The sequence below is a fragment of the Symphalangus syndactylus genome, chromosome 8, assembly GCF_028878055.3.
Source record: "Symphalangus syndactylus isolate Jambi chromosome 8, NHGRI_mSymSyn1-v2.1_pri, whole genome shotgun sequence".
Lineage (NCBI taxonomy): Eukaryota > Metazoa > Chordata > Mammalia > Primates > Hylobatidae > Symphalangus > Symphalangus syndactylus.
Genome location: NC_072430.2, coordinates 51,534,693 through 51,546,754, shown reverse-complemented (window position 1 = coordinate 51,546,754; position 12,062 = coordinate 51,534,693). Strand labels below are relative to the sequence as shown.

The following is a 12,062-nucleotide window of genomic DNA, read 5'->3' as shown; positions in this document are numbered from 1 at the left end:
TACTGGCTAGAATTTCCAATATTGTGGTGAATGGAAGTGGTGAGAGAGGACATCCTTGTTTTGTTTCTGATATTAGGGGAAATATATTTGTGCTTTCACTATTAGCCTATGGTGTTAACAGTAAGTTTTTAATAGATGATTGGTGTCAGGTTGAGGACATTTCCTTAATGTCCTAGTTTCTGACACTTTTTTTTTTTTTTTTTTTTGAGACGAAGTTTTGCTCTTGTTGCCCTGGCTGGAGTGCAGTGGCACAATCTCGGCTCAGCACAACCTCTGCCACCCGGGTTCAAGTGATTCTCCTGCCTCAGCCTCCCGAGTAGCTGGGATTACAGACATGCACCACCATGCCTGGCTAATTTTATATTTTTAGTAGAGACGGGGTTTCTCCATGTTGGTCAGGTTAGTCTCGAACTCCCAACCTCAGGTGATCCACCCACCTCGGCCTCCCAAAGTGCTGGGATTACAGGCATGAGCCACTGCATCCGGCCATTTCTGACATTTATTATCAGGAATTTGCATTAGACTTTTGTTAAATCCTTTTTCTGAGTGTATTCAGATAATGTGTTTTGTAAAATTTTGTTTAAAAAAAATTTTGTTTATAGGAAGAATTACATTGATTTATTTTTTAATGCTAAGCCAATCTTGCATTTCTAGGATAAACCTTGATTAATCATGATTTACTATCTACATTACATATGGTTGGGTTTGGTTTGCTAAAATTTTTTATAATTTTTATATCGGTGTTCATGAGAGATATTGTTCTGTAATTTTTTTTCTTACTATATCTTTCTCTGGTTTTGATATCTGGATAATATTAGCTTTATAGAAAGAAGTAGTCCTTCTAGGTTTTTTGCTCAGTGTGGCTAGAATAGGGATTGGCAAACTATGGCTCATGGGTCACATCCTACCAACCACCTTTTTTTTTCATGGCCAGCAGGCTAAGAATGATTTTCCATTTTTAAGTTGTTACATTTTAAGTGTTATAGATATGTATACCTACGTAATAGCCTTGATTTTGCTTGTTGGCCTATAAAACCAAAAATATTTATTAGGAAATGTTTGCCAGTTTAATTGATTTTCTTTTTTTAAAGAACCAGATTTTAGTTTTCATTGGTTTTTATCTATTTTTCTTTTTCTCCATTTCATTGATTGCCTGTCTGATCTTTATTACTTCGTTTCTTCCACTTAATCGGAGTTTCATTTGCTCTTCTTTTCTTAGTTTCTTAGGGTAGATGCTACAATATATAATCTGCAGTAAATCTCATTCTTTATATTTTTCATTTCAGACATTATAGTTTTCATCTGTAGTAGTTCAACTTGGGTATCTATTAAAATTTTTTCTTTCTTTCTTTCTTTTTTTTTTCTGAGATGGAATCTCACTCTGCCACCCCAGCTGGAGTGCAGAGGCGTGATCTCGGCTCACTACAACCTTTGCCTCTTGGGTTCAAGCAGTTCTCCTACCTCAGCCTCCTGAGTAGCTGGGATTACAGACGTCTGCCACCATGCCTGGCTAATTTTTGTATGTTTCATAGGGACGGTATTTCACCATGTTGGCCAGGCTGGTCTTGAACTCCCGACCTCAGGTGATCTGCCCACCTCAGCCTCCCAAAGTGCTGGGATTATAGGCATGAGCCACCGCACCTGGCCTAGCTATTAAAAATTTAACATCTTTTTTATATCTTCCCTGTCTCTAACTTTTGAACATATGAAATACAGTCATAATAACTGTTATTTCTATGGCGATTCTAACATCTGTGTCAGTTTTGAGTTGGTTTTGATAGATTGATTTCACTCTTCTTTATGGGTTGTCTTTTCTTGTATTTTTTTGCAAGCCCGGTAACTTTTGTGGATTCCAGACATGAATTTTACCTTGTTTGTTACTAGAAGCTCTTGTGTAATTTACAAATATTCTTAAATTTTGTTCTGGGATGTAGTTATGTTATTTTAAAATAATTTGATCCTATTTTGTCTTTTAATAATTGTTAAGCAGGACCTAAGCAATGTTTGGTCTGGGGTACATTTTCCTGCTATTGAGGCCAAATCCTTCTGAGCATTTTACCCAGCGTCCCATGAATTACGGTTTTCTAGTTTGGCTGGTAGGATCAGGAACTGTTTCTACCTAATCTGTATGAATGCCAGGTATTACTTCTTCTAATCCTTTTGGAGAGTTCTTTCCCCAGCCTGAATAGTTCCTTATGTGTGTGTGCTGATGAGTACTCTGCTGATTCCAAAATGGTACCTTTGCAGATTTCTGGAGTTCTCTCTCCTCTACAGTTCTCTCTTATTCAAACTCTGTCTTGGTCTTTTTAGACTCTTAGCTCCATTTCTTCAACTCAGTGAATGTACTGGCTCCATCTGCATTTCCCCTCTGTACACTGTGGTCTGGAAACTCTCTGAATGCAGTAAGCTGGGACAGTCACAGGGCTGTCATCATTTGTTTTCCTTCTCTGGCGATCACTGCCCTTTGTTGCCTGATTGCAGTTTTATTAGATCATTGTTTAATACATCTAACCTGGATTTTGAGTTGTTTCAGGCAGGATGGTAAATGTCTTGGCTAGAAGTGGAAGTCTTATCTATCTGTATCTTTGGTATGGTGAATATGATAAGAAAGCATTCTGTTCCCTAAGTATTCAGAAAAGAGACCGTTCGTGCATATTGACTCTTTTCTGGGTGGAGTTTGGAAAAAATAGTTCTCCTGTATTTTTTTTTTAGAGTGATTGTTCCAGTACTTTTCTTTTCTACAGTTTTTTTTCCACAGTTGGATTAGATTATTAGGTAATACAGATTACTAATTCCGTTATGTTTTATTAGAATTAGATTGGAAATCTTTGTGGAAAGCTACTGAAAAGATCACATGCTATTTTTTTCATGGCTGTTTTGCCTCTGATGTTTATTCCATCAGTATTTGAAGAAAGAGATAAAAAGGAGAACCTAGACATAATCTTTCTATTGTCAATTTTTCTATCACTAAAATATGTTCTGAAAAAGGACATTCCTGTCCTTTGGCATATTGTTGCCAAAATAAATCCCAAGAGATTGAAGTTTTATTCTATTTTCAAATTGTTTCCTAGAAACCAGCCACCCAATTCAGAAAGAGATTAAGAGCCAACTCGTAGAAACATAACTTTAAAAAACTATATACCTGGACATGCCTCATTTGTGAATGTATGCGTGCTCATAAATTGGGTAATTGTGCACCTAACTACTGTATTTTATTATTATTCACTTTGTGCTTATACAAATGAAGGCTTTTTCATTCCTATTCTGTAGTCTTGGACACTCATGATTGGAGGATAGTTACTTTTTATGCTCTTGTTCAATGTTAATGCATACAATTTTACAGGAAATTATAAAATGTCTCCAATTACTTTGGTATAGCTGTAACAATAGCTACTTTATTAAACATGTATTCTGAAGTAGTGTAGGTAATTGACAGTTAATTTGGCTTTATCAGGTTATATAAAAAATGTTAGAGAAGCTATAAAAAACCTTTTGTATCAGAGTGTTTGCATCAAAAGGCTATGTTGGCTGGGCGCGGTGGCTCATACCTGTAATCTCAGCACTTTGGGAGGCTGAGGTGGGCGGATCACTTGAGGCCAGGAGTTTCAGACCAGCCTGGCCAACCCAGTGAAACCCCATCTCTACTAAAAATGTAAAAAAATTAGCCAGGGATGGTGGTACATGCCTGTAATCCCATCTGCTCAGGAGGCTGAGGCATGAGAATCATTTGAATCTGGGAGGCAGAGGTTGTGGCAAGCCAAGATCCCATCATTGTACTCCAGCCTGGGTGACAAATCGAGACTGTGTCAAAAAAAAAAAAAAAGACTATGTTGACATCTGAATTTAAGTTCTGCCAACTATAATTTAAAACTTAAGTTCCCTTAAACTGGTCTTGATGGTAAGAATAGATAGCCCAGACTTTTTGAGATTACAGCTCATCTCTAAAATGACAAAGCTCAGATATAATAATAGCCTTCATAAAATTTATTGCCAGACACTGTGCTAAGTACTTTTACAGACATTTCCTCATTTAAATAGACTTTGAAAGAAAAATCAGCTATGTAATCTTTAGGACAATTTTGTAAAAGGATCAATATATGTATGTATTAATTTCTTATTGCTGCTTTGACAAATACCACAAACTTTATGGCTTAAAACAACATAAATTTATTCTCTTAAGAGTTTTGGAGGCCAGAGATCTGAAATGAGTCTCACTGGACTGAAACCAAGATGTCAGCAGGGCTGGATTCCCTAGAGAAGCTCTAGGAGAGCATCTAGGGTATTTTTGTTTGTTCATTTGTTTGCCTTTTCCAGTTTCTAAAAATGAGTTCCTTGCTCATGGTTGCTTCTTCCGTCTTCAAAGCTAACAGCCACATAACCTTTTCCTCTTCTGTAGTAAAATCTTCTTCTACCTTCCTCTTATGAAGACACTTGTTATTACAAAATGGCTCACCTAGATAATCCAATCTCAAAATCCTTAATTATACATTCAGTTTCTTTTGCCATAAAAAGTAATATTCACAGATTTCATGATTAGGTTATGGGAGACCTTTGTTTAGCCTACCACAAAATTGTATTATGTACATCAAAGTGGAGTACAGTATACTGCCATAAGTCACATAAAAACAAAACAGGAACAAGTACAGTTTGGAATTAAGTTGAACAGAGAGGTTGATAATATAAGTAAAAGATATTGGATTGCTGTTCTGTGTTCCAACATTTTATATTATTGACTGATTGTTTTTGTTGCTGATAGAAATGAATAGAACAATAATCCTCAATTTTTTATTTTTATTTTTTTGAGACAGAGTTTCACTCTGCTGCCTACACTAGAATGCAGTGACATGATCACAGTTCATTGTAATCTTGAACTATGGTTCAAGGATGGTTTAAGCCATCCTCCTACCTTAGTCTCCTGAGTAGCTGGGACTACAGGCACATACCACCATGTACCCAGCTAATGTTTTTATTTTTTGTAATGACGGGGGATTGCTGTGTTGCCCAGGCTGGCTATGAACTCCTGGGTTCAAGTGATCCTCCTACCTGGGCGTCCCAAAGTGCTGGAATTACAGGCATGAGCTGCTACACCTGGCCCAATTTTTTTCTAATATGTTTTATCTTCTACTCTTGTCTTTCTTTTTTTCTATATAAAACCAATGCTTAGTAGTCTAACGTCATGAATTGAAAGACAGATTTACATAGTCTGATATTGTAATTAATTTAGAAATACATTATATTTGATGTTTGAGCATGTCCTTAGACACATGTTCAGATATGCTTCCTTATTGCCTTTAAGCCTTTTGTTTACATTTCCCTTCACTTTTGTTACTCTCAATGCTAATGAAGAATTGACCACTTTGCCACTGATCGTGGTACTCTGGGGATGAAAGCTCTAGAGGTTTGTTAACTCCTAGAAGATCACAGATTTCTGAAGTAGATTATTATTTTCTATTTTTCTTTATTATCATTTCATTGTCCATTTCATTGGTTAATCCTATACCTTTGAAGAGAAAATTCCATTTGGTACTTCTTTTGTGCTATATGGTTCAACGATTTATGGAGTTTACAGTATAAATGTTTTAGAAAGTGAGCTTGTATTTTGTTGCACAGTTTAAAAGCTAAATGTTTACATTTTCTTCCCTAAACTACAGGATACCAGAAGGCCCCATTGATCAGGGGCCAGCTATAGGAAGAGTACGCGTTTTAGAAGAGCAGCTTGTTAAGGCCAAAGAACAGATTGAAAATTACAAGAAACAGACCAGAAATGGTAGGTGATTATACATTGTTTTTCCCTCATCAGTATATGGGCTTTAGCACAGATAATTGAAAGTTTCCTTTTATCAAAATGTTGGAAATGCTACAACTCTCTATTCTTTGACTGCAGGTCTGGGGAAGGATCATGAAATCCTGAGGAGGAGGATTGAAAATGGAGCTAAAGAGCTCTGGTTTTTCCTACAGAGTGAATTAAAGAAATTAAAGAACTTAGAAGGAAATGAACTCCAAAGACATGCAGATGAATTTCTTTTGGATTTAGGACATCATGAAAGGTACTATTCTCCTTTCACATTTTATTTGGGCTTTAGAAAAGATTATAATCTAAAAATGAGAAACAGACTTGTTAATCCATCTGTTGAGTGGTAAATATTAATAGCACCTACAATATTTAAGAGGAGAAGAGTATCTGAGGTCCCAAAGGATGGTAATTGCCAAGTGCAGTTCATCAACCAAAATATACCACCAGAAAGTATTAATTAAAATGTATTTCTAGAAATCTTTACATTCTAAATAAATTCTGAAGGTAGTGGTGCCAGCCAACAATACATTAAAATATATTTCTATAAATGTTCTCTATATATAATCAGTATTTGAAGTGGAGTATGCAGTTTTGCATTGCAGTACATTGGAACTCATAGAGTCCAATGGTTACATTTCTAATTCAAACATTAAAAACTTTAAAATAGCATTTTTTAAAGGATTTCTAATAAAAGGTTAACAGGATTTTTTTTTTATTTAAGTAAAAAGGAGCATTCTGTTCATTGTTCTTTCATTAGTTGCTGGAAAGAGGAACCTGAGATCTGCCTAGTTAAATTTGTTTCTCCTATGCACACATGGCTAAATAATACGAAGTTTATCTTCCACAGAAAAGAAAACATTTTGGTGCTGTTGTGTGCCTGCAGAACAAAATGTATCTGAAAATCATTATAAATACAGTGAAACCTGTCTTTAGGCCTATTATATTTAAAAGTCTATGTTCCCAGTAGGATTCTGATGGCAATTACTGTCTCATTAGTGAACAATAAAAGAAAAATTGTTGTATTAGCACAACCTACTACTGTGAAGAGGAAAAGAATTACCCCATACAAGTAAGAGATTTCATATTTATTAACATCAGCAGCAATATTATAATGATTTTGAAAAATTGCTTGGTTGTTTTAGGTGAAATTATAAATAAAAATCTGTCTATTGGAATCATTTTAGCATTAATGAATCTACAGAAATACGATAGCATGGATTTCAAGGGGCAGTAAATTATTAGGCCACACATTGGACAGACTTTTTGATATATTTAGCCCAGCTTGCAGTCAGGCCATACTTAGACCACTCAACCAAATGCTGACTAATTCTGTCGTTAATATTTCTCTACCCTAAAGCTAATTCTAGGCAGGAAGCTTCTCTTAAATGGAATTTTGTGCTTGTGTTCTTTGCTTATCACAGTTTTGTAGGACAATTCAGATCTGAAGAGAATTTGACTGGGGTAGACTATGCTGTATGTAAAGGAGATTTTTGGCCACTGACTTCTTTTTTTTTCTTTTTTTTTTTTTATTAATTTTTTTGCACACAAAACAATAAACATTTTCTAAAAATACATACAAACAAAAAGATGCGTATCAAACATATTAGGAAGGTTGCACATGGGAAGATGGGGAATAGAAATGGGGAGTGGGAATTAAAGAAAATAAATGAGAGAGGGACTTTGTATGGATCAATGATAATAACTCAATCCTCTATTTGACAAAGAAGAAGGAGAAGGAAGAGGAAGAAAAAGAAAGTGGGATAAAGGATCAGAAAGGGAAGAAAATAGAAAAAATTAGAGTATGACTCCAGGATAGACCTGTTTTGTTGTCGCTGGGTTGGTTGGTTGGTTTGTCTGTTGTATTTTTCATATGTTTCGCCATGTCGGCCAGGCTGGTCTCGAACTCCTAGCCTGAAGTGATCAACCCCCCTTGGCCTCCCAGATTGCTGGGACTACAGGCGTGAGCCACCACGTCCAGCCCCCACATTGCTTCTGGCCTCCGTGGTAGACCTCCCAGACGGGGCGGTCGGGCAGACCTGCTCCTCACTTCCCAGATGGGGCAGCTGGGCAGAGGCGCTCCTCACTTCTTCCCAGACGGGGCGGCCGGGCAGAGGCGCTCCTCACTTCCCAGACGATGGGTGGCCGGGCAGAGGCGCTCCTCACTTCCCAGACGATGGGTGGCCGGACAGAGGCGCTCCTCACTTCCCAGATGGGGCGGCCAGGCAGAGGCGCTCCTCACTTCCCAGACGATGGGTGGCCGGGCAGAGGCGCTATACTTCTGATGGAATGTTTAATTTTAAGATTTGAGTAATTGGGCTGGGCATGGTGGCTCATGCCTGTAATCCCAGCACTTTGGGAGGCTGAGATAAGCAGATCTCTTGAGGCCAGGAGTTTGAGACCAGCCTGGCCAACATTGCAAAACCCCATCCCTACTAAAAATACAAAACTCAGCCAGCCATGGTGGCGCATGCCAGTGATCCCAGCTACTTGGGAGGCCGAGGCCCAAGAATCACTTGAACCTGGGAGGCAGAGGTTGTGGTGAGCAGAGATCATGCCACTGTACTCCAGCCTGGGCAACTGAGCAAGACTCTGTCTCAAAAAAAAGATTTGAGTAATCAAATAACTTGAGAATTTAATTTTCCAGTCTTTTAAAAAATTAATTCATATATCTATAAATAAATATATAAATAAATATATATATAAACAGATATAAATATATATAAATATATATACATAAATATATACATAAATATATACATAAATATATATAAATAAATATATAAATATATAGATATATATAAAAAAATATATAAATATATATAAAAGTATATATAAATATATATAAAAATATATATAAATATATATAAAATATATAAAAATATATATAAATATTTATATAAATATATAAAAATATATAAATATATATACATATATAAATATAAATATATATATAAAAATATATATTTTTTTAGTTGTGGAGGTCTTTCTGTGTTACCCAGGCCAGTCTTGAACTCCTGGTCTCCAGTGATCCTCCCTCGTCAGCCTCCTGCATAGCTGGGATTACAGGCATGGGCTACCATGTCCGGCTGAATTGAAATAATTCTTTAAGGAATTATTTTGTAAATATTAATATAATTTGTGTATATAACTTGCATATGTTTTGTGACCGTATGTACAAATGAAAAGTGAATATAATAAACAGGCCCCTGAGAAACTGATATAAATCAATTTTCCATTTTTTTTTGTTGTTGTTGAATTATTATGATTCCTTACAGTGCCATTTAGTATATGTTAAATAATGGTAGTTCATTGAAAACAAAAATGGTAAGTAAAGGTACCCAAGTCAGTTTATTTTCCTGTCTTTAACAGAAATGACAATGGACCTGGGACATAACTTCATAGGGTAGTAATTTAACTCCAGGAAGCCAGATTAGAATGCAGTAATACAAATAATGAGCAAAACACAATCAAACATTAGAGAAATAACCCTTAAACTGATGGACGTACAAATAGAAAGGACTTTTATTATATAGAATATACCCTTTTACTGACCATTTTCAAGATCCTTAAGTATAAGAATTAAAATCAAAACAAACTTTTATGTTTTCCTCTGGTAATTTTTATATTATACAAAAGTCCATTTTATTTTTACATTGGCTCAAATTATAGTGTATAGGTTTCTAGGTCTGTAGCTGGGACCATAGTCAGTGAGGCTGCCACCTGGGTATGGGCCTGCCTTCGTAAAAGAGCCCTCCTGAGTCTTGGGCTCTATTAGGGTTTTGCAGCCTTCTACCTGGGTTAGAAGATTATTAGCAGATTATTGAACTTGAGTAGTTCATTGTGGGAGCCCCTGATTTGTAGCCAAATTTGACAGAGTGTGGGTACCCTGGCCACTTTGTACTTGCGATGGCATCTGAAGTGGGGTGTAGTATTATGGAACTGAGAGGTCTGGGCTAATTCTAGGTAGTTTATGTCACTACCTATATGGTGTCCACAGAGATTTGGAGAATTATCTGATGTGGAAAACGCACACATTTGGTGTCAGAAGTGTTCTGTGGTGAAAAACAGATCATAATAGTAGTAGTAATACTAAGGGCTGCTACAGTTGCTGGTCTTTGAGAACTACAACTACAGACTCCCTGTTTCTCTTTGTGAGTTCACCACCGATGCCTGTGTTTCCTGGTAAAAACCACATTTCTCTGTAGGTTAGTGACCCCATCAGTGAGCTGTGGGGGGAAGACGACTCCTTTGTTGCCCACTTGAAGCTGTTCCCTAGTAGTCAGGGCACCATGTTTTCTCTTCTGGAATCTGGCTCCTGTTGTTCATCACTTGCATTACCAGGCATTAAAATGCAGCCAGGGGGCCAAATATCATAAGTTTGATCTAAGATTCAACTCACCTGAGATTTTTAGCAAAATACTATTTATTTACCTGATTGGCCTTGATAGCTAGTAACTAGTAGAGCCTAATCTCTGCCTGCAACCGCAGTTGGGTAATCAACTGGTAGTAATTAGTAATATTCTTGGGCTTTTAGAAGCTTTTACAGGCTGTTTTAAGAATTTAGAGGTGTTGATGGTGTAATAAATTTAGAGTAGCATATTAATTATTATCTGCTATATTGATATCAAGTTTTAGCATCACTAGATTTTTAAATGATGATTTCATTCTAGTGATTGCATGTGACCATTCTTCCCAATAATACTGTTAAATATACTTGTAGCTTTTGATATCATTGATCATGAATTGACCCTAGCCTACCTCTTTGCAGTAGAGAGAATTAAGCGGTTTAGAGTAAGTATTTTTGCCATTGTAGTTTTACTGTTTATCTAGTATTGTAGGTTCAGTGCTGTGGATTTATGGCTGAACCTATGGATTTGTTCCTGTTTTTTTGTTTTGTTTTGTTTTGTGTTTTGTTTTTTAGATGTGTACCTCAACCTCTAAGCATATCGTGGAGTCTTGTCTTATCAACCTTTCAGGCTGATGTAGAGACATGTTTAACTTAATCACTGTCGCTCTGATTCTTTTTGTCATCTTCATATTGCCAGATACCAGTTTATGAAAAGGGTACCAAAGCTGCTTCTTTCTGCTTTTTAAATTACCATAATTTTTAAAAATTTATTCATGTATTTATTTTTTTACCAAATTCTGTTTATGGTAATTTATAACAATTATAAAACTAAAGTACAGGAGATGAGCCATTTTTCAACTGTGTTGACTGATACTATTGAAAAACAATCTGATAAAGTAGCAGTCTCATCTCCCCTACCTAGTTTGCATTATCTCATTATCAGTAATATATAGGGCAGCTGTGCTTAGACTAAATGGTATTCTCCAGATAGTGAACGATACTTATGTTAATTATGCTGATTTGCTAATGTACAAAAAGACATTGTGGGAGATTATGTAACAAAGGAAATGACTTTGACTCAAATAAGGGGTACAGTGGGAAAGATTGATAGGTTAATAGCTTACAGATTTTTTTAAGTTTATGATCATAGTTGTTGCCCAGTAGCTTGTATTTTCATTCTCTTTGGAAGGTCCAAGAATGATATTCCCACTCTTGAAAAGTTAAGTTTGGTGAACCTTCAAACCTTCTATTCTTTGTGTTTTATTTCATATACACACAAACACAGAGAGAGCGAGAGAGGAAAGGAGGAAGGAAGATCTTACTAAGTTCTTTTGAGATGTGGTTTGATTGAGACTTATATTAAGCTGGAATGTGGATATTCTTTCTTGAATTTTGGATTTCTTTGAACAAAATGATTTTGTATGATTGTCTTCTAAGGAATCCAAGCTTATTTTCAAGTGGTGCTGGAACATTCATCCTAATATTCATGTGCAAAGGGATACATTTCTTTATGAAGTCATCCTTATTCTGCTCATCACTTAGTCTCTATCAGTCAGATAATGATTCTTCATCTCCTGTAATGGAACACTGTCTCTTAAAATAAAGTTTGCATTAGAAGAAGAATCTCCAGGTGGAAAAGGGTGTTTTTCATCTAGTAGCTCTAATTCTGTTTTGCTTCCTACTACCACATATCTTTTGGGTGTGATTTACAAACTTAAGAATGATTTTAGATTAAAAATAATCACTTACTAAGGATTTCTTACATACCAGTCACTATGATAAAGGTTCTGCATTCATTATGTTATCAGTACGGTAGTCCTACAAGGTATGCATTATTTGTTCTTGTTTTTGTTTGTTTGTTTCTGAGACAGAGTCTCACTCTGTCGCCAGGCTGGAATGCAGTGGTGCGATCTCGGCTCA

At 36.1% G+C, this 12,062-nt stretch overlaps 1 protein-coding gene across 50 annotated transcripts in view; it reads left to right on the top strand.

The window, feature by feature from the left end:
* FUT8 (fucosyltransferase 8) overlaps positions 1–12,062 on the top strand; it is a 464,407-nt gene that overhangs the window by 333,910 nt on the left and 118,435 nt on the right. For 48 of the 50 annotated variants that reach the window (XM_063644492.1, XM_063644471.1, XM_063644475.1 and 45 more), the window contains 2 exons: positions 5,652–5,767; positions 5,885–6,047. In XM_063644492.1, coding sequence (XP_063500562.1) covers positions 5,652–5,767; positions 5,885–6,047 — 279 coding nt within the window. Of the gene's footprint in view, positions 1–5,651; positions 5,768–5,884; positions 6,048–6,761; positions 6,864–12,062 lie in introns of all 50 variants that reach the window. The other 2 variants (XM_055289076.2, XM_063644457.1) reach the window with 1 other exon arrangement.